This window comes from Morus notabilis, unplaced genomic scaffold (genome assembly GCF_000414095.1).
Source record: "Morus notabilis unplaced genomic scaffold, ASM41409v2 Scaffold193, whole genome shotgun sequence".
NCBI lineage: Eukaryota > Viridiplantae > Streptophyta > Magnoliopsida > Rosales > Moraceae > Morus > Morus notabilis.
Window position 1 is genome coordinate 411,881 of NW_010357324.1, and position 10,956 is coordinate 422,836.

The window sequence follows — 10,956 nt, forward strand, 5'->3', positions numbered from 1 at the left end:
GTTTTCTAAACACAAAGATTGGAGCAAGGACTGTTCGTGGTCAAAGAACTCAAGTTATCATCCGAGTCGGCTTCCAGGTATTTTTCCTGATTGAGTTCTTGATATATATAAGTTAATGAGATTAATTTATTCGTGCATAAATTAATATAATCTATAGAGTATCTCAAAAGTTTTATGAAAATTTTTGTTATACACGATCCGCCTCTTCCCCGCACCACCGCGCTTCCGCTTCCGGATTCGATCCGGAGACCAACATTAACTTCTTCATTTTTCTTCTTGTATCTACATTCATTTTGGCGATGGCCTATCTTTCCACAAAAGAAACAATTTTCAGAAAATTTATTTTGGCCATTACTGGGCTTTTTGAACTTCTTGTCATTATTGACTTTGAAGTTCTTGGAAAACTTACTAGTTTCGGTAACATTAACCTTAGAGGAATCTATAATCTTACCTTTGGGATCACGAAACTTAGTCTCTTCTTCAATCCTCAAGTATTTTTGTAATTCCTCTAAAGTTATGTCATATCTCCTATGAAGGAGTTTCTTTCTATAACCATTCCAACTTTGAGGCAATTTAGCAATAATTGCCCCCACTTGGAATGATTCAGAAATTTTAACTTTCAATTCACGAAACTTAGTAACAATGACTTGCAATTCATGTATTTGATCTAGAATGGACTTAGTATCAACCATGACAAATTCAATATATTTCAAGATGAGAAATTTGTTCGTACATTCGTTCTCAGTTTTGTATTTGTATTCAAGAGCGTTCCAAATCTCCACCGGAGACTCCATCAAGTTGTAGAGATCGTAAAGCATATCGGAGAGAGTGTTGAGAATATGACCCCAACACATGACTTCATCATCTTCACGCTTCTTCCTTGCAGCCTTCAATTCATCGGAATCATCCTCCTTTAGTTCCGGAAGTGGCTCCAATTTCGGATCAAGCACCTAGGCGATCTTGAGCACTGTGAGAAGGAAAAACAACTTTCCCTTCCAGAGGGTGAAATTGGTACCATGAAATCAATCAAGTTGGACATTCGGATTGAGCAAAGATGCCATGTTCTTTTCAACCTCCATTGCAGCAAGTTAAGACCTCAAAGATAGTTAAAAAATTTGAGTGTAGAGGGTGAAAAGAATGCAAAAAACAAAAGAGGCGGTTTGAGGAGTATATGAATACTTTCCTTTAAGGTTTTATTTGCCCTCACTTCTCAAAGTGTGCTAATGAGTTTTAATGGTAAATTAGCCCCAAGATACAACAAACCCTTGAACACAACATCTATCAATAATATTGAGGTCCAGAACATTCAATTCAATCTGTAAATTTTCTAGAGAATTAATAAAGACAGATGTGCCATTTCATGAATGAATGCATCATCTTTAAACATTACAACCATTCATATAAAGGTACATTTTCAATATAAAGGTATCTTTTCATGGATTAATACACCTATTACAATAGTTATATCTATTGCTAATTGGTGTTCAGATATGTATGAAAACATATCACTAATAGATGTAATGGTTCGAAACATTTCATATCACATAAACTCATGAAAACACTATTTTTCTGCGGAATTTTTGATGCAGCCGGTGTTTTACCGCTTCAGCCCGCAAACGGACTCGAGAGGCCTGCACAAGGGCGTTATAGTGCGAAGTTTTCTACTGCAGGGGAAATATTTCGATTGCAGTTGAAATATTTCGGCTGCAACCGAAATATTTTAGCTACAGCCGGTTTGGGCGAAACAAACTGCAAAGTTGTGTGCAGTTTGTCTGCTGCAGTGTTTATAAACCCGTTACAGCGCTTTTGAAGTCCATTTAACACGAGTTTTTCATGTTTTCACACTCAAAAAACTTGTGATCTTGATCAAAACATATTACAATCTCTCTAACAAAAAGTACTTTGTTATCATCTTGAAATTAAAAAAAAATCTTCTTCAGTTTATTTATTTATTTTGATATTGTAAAAGCTTCTACTTGTTTTCTCAAAAAAATAATCTTTTAATTCCAAATTATATGATTGTAAAAACTTAAAAAGAGGAGTTTTAAGTCCGTTTTCACGACTCAAATTTTTGTTACAGTGTTTTCTTTCACAAAAATTTAAATTCATTTGTTTTGCTGTAGTAATTTTCTCACATAGATTCTCTTTTTAACTCGACTTCTCAACCTAAACGTGCAGAACGAGCGGGACAGAACCCATAGTGTTTAACCTTAAGGGGAGAGAAGAAGAAACAAAAAAAAAGGGCATCATAACCCTTGCATTACGCCACCGGTGGTTTTTAGTTGAAATTATTTACGACCATGTATTATAATATATTATTTTAATTCAACATTCTACTTATCATGGTGTTCCCAGCTGCCATGATGATCAATGTTTGATCCATTTCACACAAGTTTCAATTTCACCGATATTTTTTTTTCTTATAGATATTGAGTGTAGTTTCTTCTTATTTACTTGAGTTAATCTCACAAATAGTCTTTAAGGTTTTAGTGTTAAATATTAATGGAAATTGTGAAAGTTAGAAACTAAAATTAGAAACATATAAAGTGTAGCGACAAAAACAATACAAAAAAAAAGTTAATTTTTACATATAGTACTAAAATCTTAGCTACTTACAATTTTGATCCTTAATATTTTAAGGCCTAATTAATGGAAGTATCGAAATTAAAATAAAATAAAACCTCAGGGATTAACTATGGAATGTTTGCACTAGAAAAAAAAAATATGTAGAATGTTTAAAAAGTCATGGACTAAAATGGAATTGGTGATAAACCTCGTAGATCATTTGTGGAATTAACCCTACTTGTTTTCTTCTCAAAATAAAGAAGATCAATGATAAGAATAATTAGGGATGACAATCTTACGTGCCTGTTGATACCCGTATCGCGGGCACCCGCCCCTAATAGGGCCGGTATAGAGGATTCTTTGTAGGAATGGAGACGAATATGAAGGTTTAAAATTAACCCCCAAGTTGGGGACGGGGAAAGCTCTCCAGACTCCGATCCCAACCTTATTATATGTACTTTTATTTTATAAATTCTATATGTGTATATTGTATTTGTAAAAAAGATCTAAATAAGATATATAATAACTCGTAGTTATAAAGGAACATGAAACTACTAAAAAGAATAAGGAAACTATCCTTCAATCATAATATTTTTCAATTATAAATAAACATTTTCAATGTAAGCATTGAACACCTCACAAATCATAGTACGCCGGTATCTGCATTTTATAATTAATTTAATAAAAGTTTTTGAGTTTAATAATATTATAAGAATTTATTTTTAACTCTTATTTTTTAATGGATAGAGTATAAGGTCCCGTTTATTTTACTATTTTGAGTTTTATTATAGTAAAAAGTTTTAAAAAATAGTTGCATTTAATATTTTTATTATAGTTAAAAATTACTCATATAAAGTTATATCTTAACTCGAATCAGTAAACTAAACGAATTTTAAGAATTGTTCTCTTAATAAAGAACCTTATTTTTAATTAGACAGATAGAGATGAGCATAAAATAAGAAGAGAAAGTGTCCTCTTCCCGCCCTATTTCATCCCAGAGAATAATTTGAATAACTCAAAACAAAAATTAATTGCGACTTAGGTCTCGCTCGGTCCCACCAGAAACGTCTGAGAAAAATGCCACCCATTTCCCGACCACAACACTTTTACTCGTCCTTTAGACTGCACATTCATCGTCTCTGTTGCCCGATTCAACCCAACCACCCACCTCTTCAAACACCATGGACTCATCATCATCATCATCATCATCACCATCATCACCATCACCATCATCACCATCATCATCATCATCACCACCATCATCACCATCATCATCATCATCATCCAATGCGCGGACTTACGACGTCTTCTTGAGTTTCAGAGGCGAAGACACTCGCAAGACCTTCACCGGCCACCTCTACTCCGCGTTGACCGACGCCGGGGTCAACGCCTTCATTGACGACCGCGAGCTTCCCAAAGGTGAGAACATCCCGGAAGAGCTCGTGCGGGCGATTCAAGGGTCCAGAATCTCCGTCGTCGTTTTCTCCAGGAACTACGCGGATTCCAGTTGGTGTCTGGAGGAGCTAGTGAAGATCATGGAATGCAGGCGAACCGTTCGGCAGATGATGATCCCCGTTTTCTACGATGTCGATCCGTCGGACGTCAGGAAGCAGACGGGGATTTTCTCTAAATCTTTTGAGAAACATGAAAAGTGGTTCCTTTCCGATAGTGAAAAGGTGCTTCGATGGAGGTCAGCTCTTACTGAGGCTGCAAATCTCTCTGGGTGGGATCTTAGAAACACTGCTGATGGGTAATTACTAAATTACTTTCTGGATGTCTTTTTATTTATTTATTATTTATTATTTATTTCTGGATTTAGTTGATGCTCTGACAAAAAAAAAAATATAGAGAGATATACGCATATCTGTCTATATATTAAAGGCTTGTTCTTAAAAAAAAACAGAGATATTAAGGGTTTGTTCTTTTGAAGTTTAATTTGAGTATAATTCTTGAGTTGAATTTGAGTTATAATTTGAGTTTAACTTGTATTTTGAGTTTGTGTTTGAGTGAATTAAAACTTGAATTTGTATTTAGATAATATTTTAATAAAAACTCAATGCTGATGAAAAATTTTAATATGGTATATGGATCGGGTTTTATTTTTCTTTTCGTTGTCAATGCATAGAAAAAAAATCATCTCAATCAGAATTAAAACGAAAAAGTTATAGCATTTTTAAGAATAGAAAAAATATTGTTCATTAATTTGAGTTCGAGTTTCTGAACTCGAGTTGAAGGGAAAACTTGAACTCGAGTTTAAACTCGAGTTTTAACTTAAAAGAACATGAACTCAAATAACTTTGTAACTCGAGTTGTATTTTTTTGAGTTTTTCACTCAAAAAAACAAGTTCTAAATATTTTTCACTCAAAAGAAGAAGCCCTAATTTTATACTCTAACATTCTCAACTCAAATGGTGACACATTAATTAGACATTGTGTTGGGGACGGCCTTATGTTACGTATCAAATCATTTGTTTTCTAGACTTATTTGCAATGATTCTTCACATCCCTTCAATTTGCAAATACTTTTCAGGCATGAGGCAAAGTTCATTAAGAAGATCACTGAAGAGATTTTGAGGCAACTGAAGAACACATACTTATTTGAAGCGCTCTACCCTGTTGGAATAGATTCTCGTGTGCGGGTTATGACGTCATTATTGAATATTAGCGAAGAAGATGAGGTACGTATGGTGGGAATTTTGGGAATGGGAGGAATGGGTAAGACAACTATTGCCAAAGCCATTTATAACCGATTGTATGATAGCTTTGAAGGTAGATGTTTTCTTGGAAATGTCCGAGAGACTTGGAACAGACCCAATTGTGAGGTTTCACTGCAGGAACAACTTTTATCTGATATCTTAAAGCGCAAAGTGAAGTTAAATAATCCTGATAGAGGAATCATGGAGATAAAAGATAGACTTTGCCGTATGAGGATACTTCTTGTTGTTGACAACATAGATGATGCTGACCAACTAAAGGCTGTTGCTGGAAGCCGTGATTGGTTTGGTTTTGGAAGTAGAATCATTATAACAACGAGGAATATGCGGTTGCTGCTGCTGCTTGGAGTGGATACCTCATATATCCCAAAAAAATGAATGATGCTGAATCTCTTGAGCTTTTTAGTTGGCATGCTTTTCGAAGAAGTTTCCCCGACAAAGACTATGTTCAACTTTCCGGGAATGTAGCTGCTTACTGTGGAGGACTACCACTAGCTCTGGAGGTCTTAGGTTCCTTCCTCTTTGGCAGGAGCATACCAGAGTGGGAAAATGCGATAAAGAAATTAGAAAGGATTCCTCATAACAAAATTCAAGAGAAACTAAAAATAAGTTATGAGGCTTTAACTGATGAGACAATACAAGAGATGTTCCTTGATATATCTTGTTTCTTTGTTGGTATGGATAGGAACTATGTTCTGCAAATCTTGGATGGATGTGGTTTTTTTGCGGAAATCGGAATCAGCGTCCTACTTCAACGATGCCTTGTGACTATAAATGAGGAGAACAAGCTTACGATGCATGGTTTGCTTCGGGATATGGGAAGAGATATTGTTCGAAAAGAATCTCCCAAAGAGCTTGGAAAAAGGAGTAGGCTGTGGCATCAAGAAGATGTAATTGATGTGCTGACAAAAGAGACAGTAAGAACTTTTTCAGTCATTATTGATTAGTGATTACCCGCAATGAAAAAAAAACACATTCACAACTTGTTTTGTCCTATACACCACTCAGGCGATGAAAGAGAAGCATGTATGATTTTCGTCTTTCATTTGCTTTGTTTATTTGATTAGCTATCTTGATCATTCTCATTGTCTCATAATAACTTTTCACCTGGGATATACTGATATACACCTAAAGACTATAAATCATCGATCTCCACTGCAACTAGTAGTTTCTTATCTAAAGCTTCATGTGTGTTGACAGGGAACTCAAAAAATTGAAGGACTCAGTCTAAAACGGGAAAGACATAATATAGTTGGTTTCAATACACAAGCATTTGCAATTATGCAGGGACTGAGATTGCTCCAGCTCTATTATGTAAAACTCAATGGAAGCTACGAGTACCTTTCTAAAGAGCTAAGATGGCTTTGTTGGCATGGGTTCCCTATGAAGTTCATACCAAATGAGTTTTATCTAGGAAATCTTGTTGCTCTAAACATGAAATATAGCAACCTGAAAAATGTTTGGAAGAATCCTAAGGTATGATGAAATAACACTCTTAATTAGTTTTATAATTGATCTTTACTCCTTAATTTTTCATGTTTGTCTAAGCTTTCTGATACCAACACCTGCGCGCATGCATGTGTATGAATGTTGGACTTATGCCAGCATGTATATATTGCTCGAGCTAACCACTTTATAATCTGTCTTTTTTTTAAAATTTTCTTATAATCTTTCTTACTTTTTTGTTTTTAATTGTCGTCTGCAGTTGCTCGAGAAGATGAAGATCCTTAATCTTAGCCATTCCCACTACCTAACACGGACCCCAGACTTTTCAAAACTCCCCAACCTTAGCCAATTAATACTCAAAGATTGTCGAAGTTTATATGAGGTTCACCATTCAATAGGATACCTTGACAAACTTGTTTTGGTAAATTTGAAAGACTGCAAAATTCTTAAAAGCCTTCCGAAAGATTTCTACAAGTTAAGATCACTTGAAACTCTTATTCTTTCTGGGTGCTCGCAGTTTGAGAATTTGGATGAAGATTTAGGGGAAATGCTGTCATTGGCAACTCTAGATGCAGACAACACCGCCATAAGAAATGTACCCTTCACCATAGTACGACTGATGAACCTCAGACATTTGTCTTTATGTGGCTTGAAAGCATCACCTTCTAAGCCGTTTTATTCACTCATCTGGTCTTGGTTAATGGGAAGAAAGAATTCAAATCCAACGAGTTTTTTGCCTCCTTCCTTACAAGGCTTGTCTTCCCTAACAACATTATCTCTCACGGATTGCCATTTAGCCGATGATGCGATTCCTAAGGACATTGGGACAAGCTTACCTTCTCTGGTGATTTTAAAACTACAAAATAATAAGTTTAGTAGATTACCATCAAGCTTCGGCCGCCTTTCCAATCTCAAAGACCTTCGGTTAGATAATTGCACAATGCTTCAATCAATTCCAAATTTACCAGCAAGTTTGGAGGCCTTCTATGCAACAAACTGCACTTCATTGGAAAACCTGCCCAACATGTCAAAAATGTCGAATATGCAGATCTTGTCCCTTGCAAATTGCCATAAACTTGTTGCTAGCCTAGACATGGACAATCTATTGAAGTTGGCAATAACCCTTCAAAGGGAAAGGTGCAACAGTATTTCTACTTCTTTTAGTGACAGCATCTTACAGGTTATCTCCTTGCCCATCTTTTCCCCACCTCGCCAACTACACACTCACTGGCCTCGTTCAGTTCGCCGATTAGAGTTTTCAATTCAAGCTGAGATGTGATTTTATGTAAGAACTTTTAACTGTAGAAGAAAATGTTAGATGTGACTTTTTATGAGAGCTTTTAACCGTAGCAAAACTGGAATTGAAAACTCGAATCGGTGAAATAAACCAAGCCACTGTGTAAAACATATATCTTTGTTTGTTGTTGCTTACACACCATGCTTCACATTTGTACAGGAATGCAAGGAATCTGGAGGATTTTGTGTTCTCCCAGGGAATATTATTCCTGAATGGTTCACCCACTCTAAAGAGGGTAGTATTGTATGCATTGAAGTTCCGCAATTGGTGGGTTGTAATGTGGTAGCACTTGTTGTGTGTACTGTGTATTCATCTTTTCCGACCAGCGGCATGATATCTCTCGATCTTCCAACCATTTCAGTCATCACCAATACAAAAGGGGGAGAACCTACAAGAATGACAATTACAACTGATATAGTAATCTCTGAGGAAGATAACATTTGGCTGGGATATTTCTCAAATGATACGTTTAAGTTAGAAGGTGGAGATATGGTTAATATTTCTTTTGATTTTGGGGTGCGAGCTACTGTGAAGAAGACAGGGGTCCATTTTCTGTGGGACAAATGTGATGATTCGATCAAGTACATTTCAAGAGCCAATGGTTACACTACTGTACTTGGTGATGATGACGACGTGGCTAAACACGAAGCACGGATTAGAGCTAAGAGATTGCGCGCTGATGAGGAAGAGGTTGCACCAAGCCATCGTTGGTCTGATGAACATAACAATAATTGCAAGAGAATGAAGGTGGAAAGATAACGAGCTAGTAACGAGTTATCCATTTTTGACACTTCATGAATAACTCTTTCAGCGATCCTGATTGAATATTTCAACTCAATTTCGCAAGCTTAGTTTGTCCCTCACAAATTGCCATGAACTTGTCAATAGTCACAAGCTTCGATCAGGTATGAAGTCCATGATGGTAAATGTTTTGGAATCTGAAGCAAAATGTTTGTTTTGCATTCAGATAGACCATGGCAAACATTTGAAATACTCAGGCTTCTCCTTGGAAAAGTGATGGAGGATATCCTTAAAATTGAAAAATGCGATGAAAGAAAAAGTATGGTTAGGAAAACCTGGCAAATAATTTAACTTTAGAAGCTGAAAAAAAAAAAAAACTTTAGCAGGTAAGAGAAGTCTCAAATTAAGAATTGGTGTACAATCTTTGAGAGGGAGGGAGACTTAGGGTGCGTTTGGTTGGGGGGAAAGAAAAGGAAAGGAAAGAAAAAGAATACAAGTATGATGTAATTTGGTTGGATTTTATAAAAGGAATGACCATTTAAAAGGAATGGTCATTCAACAATTTTGGGTCCTCACTTAGATTGGCCGGTTTGCTTGATTAGTTGGCTTCTTCTGTGCAAAATCACTAGCTTCATATAATTTTGCCAAGCCAATTGCCATCGTAAGCGTAGCCGGTTAGTTAGCTTTTACGTCCGTATGATTACTTTCCTTCAGACCGGTGACGAAAAAGCTTGACTTCCTCTCTTGGGAGAGAGAACCAATATTAGCTAATAACTTCTCAAAATTTCCTTGATAATCAATCACCGAACCAGTTTGTCGAAGTTAAATGAGCTCACTAAACGGATCTTCAAATTGTTGGGGCTAAAACGAGAGAAGACTCCTCGCTTGAGATCTTCCCAGGTAACATAAACAAGTTCTTCTAATATTTGGAACCAAAGTTGGGCATCACTCTCCAGATAGAATGAGGCCAAAGTGACCTTATCAGATTCAACAATTTCATGGAGTGAAAAATACTTTTCTGCCCTACACACCCACGTCGTAGGATCGTCGCGGCCATCGTAACGGGGAAAATCAATCTTTAATGTCTTGGGGACATAATTGTGGAGAGAACCCAATTGATTGATGCCGGAGTTGACGCTAGTTCGGCTGCCACCCTTGTTAGCAGAATGCTCGCCTTCATCCTTACTTTTGGCGGAAACCTGTTGACTGAGCTGCTCCATTCTCTCAGTGATGTGACCCAACATCTCCTTCTGACTTGTGGCAAGAGCTGCCATTGTCTCTTCAAGTTTCGCCATTCGATCTTGCATATCCGGCGCTCTGATACCAAAATGATACGTACAACAACTAAGCAAAGAAAAAGTGAAAGTTTATTGGCTAATTATATGAGGAACGTCCAATGCCTCCCAATAACTGAAAGAGTCAAATAATCGTTCGATGTCTTTTATTTAGAATAAGCCAAGTCTTATATAATGACTTGCTTAACGTTTACATGCATAAGGTAGGAAACAATAGCTGAAAACAGACACGTTCACACGTCTACAACTAATTCAATGATTAAACATCTATGACTAATTCAAATATTAAACAGAGAAAAATAAGGAATACAATAATAACTACTCTAGAGATGAGATTTTCTTCTAGCGGCATCGCGTCATTGTAACAGATTGTTTCTCCATTCACTCCATTGATCATCTGAGGTCTCAATAGTATTTTGTGTCACCAACTAATTCTAGATGTTGATCCCCTTGTTGTTGATTGTCATCTGGTTGAATTTGAGCAAATGGATCATTTGGCATTTCCCTCCTAAGAAAATTTTGTAATAAGCAGCATGCCAAAATAGTTCTATTTTGTATCGTAATTGAATAAAATGCAAGGCTCCTAAGAATTGCCCGTCGATTTTTAAGCACACCAAAACATCGCTGATCAATGACATTTTTAGCAGCCGAGTGCCTTAAATTTAGAAGTTCTTTTGCAGAATTTGATTGTTGTCCTGAAGATGGTAACTTTGTCCAGAGAATGGAGAAAGAAATCCATTGCAATTTGCATACTCAGCATCCACAAGATAATATTGACCAAATTATTTAACAAATACCGCAAAATTATTTGACGATTCCAACTTGAGGAAATCTGTTTTCTGAGAGATTTGAGGATTGTGTTGATCTTGCGTGTGTAAACTTCTTGACCGAACATGGG

The 10,956-nt window shown here is 36.4% G+C and overlaps 1 protein-coding gene across 1 annotated transcript; it reads left to right on the top strand.

Annotated features, from left to right (window-relative positions):
* Positions 1–2,933: 2,933 nt before the first annotated feature.
* Positions 2,934–8,889, top strand: LOC21399887 (TMV resistance protein N). Its single transcript, XM_024168588.1, is given in 8 exon segments — positions 2,934–2,951; positions 3,687–4,315; positions 5,096–5,640; positions 5,643–6,196; positions 6,480–6,755; positions 6,985–7,382; positions 7,452–7,905; positions 8,182–8,889. Coding segments are annotated over 8 exon segments (3,474 nt in total). The 3' UTR covers positions 8,782–8,889.
* The last annotated feature ends 2,067 nt before the right edge of the window (positions 8,890–10,956 follow it).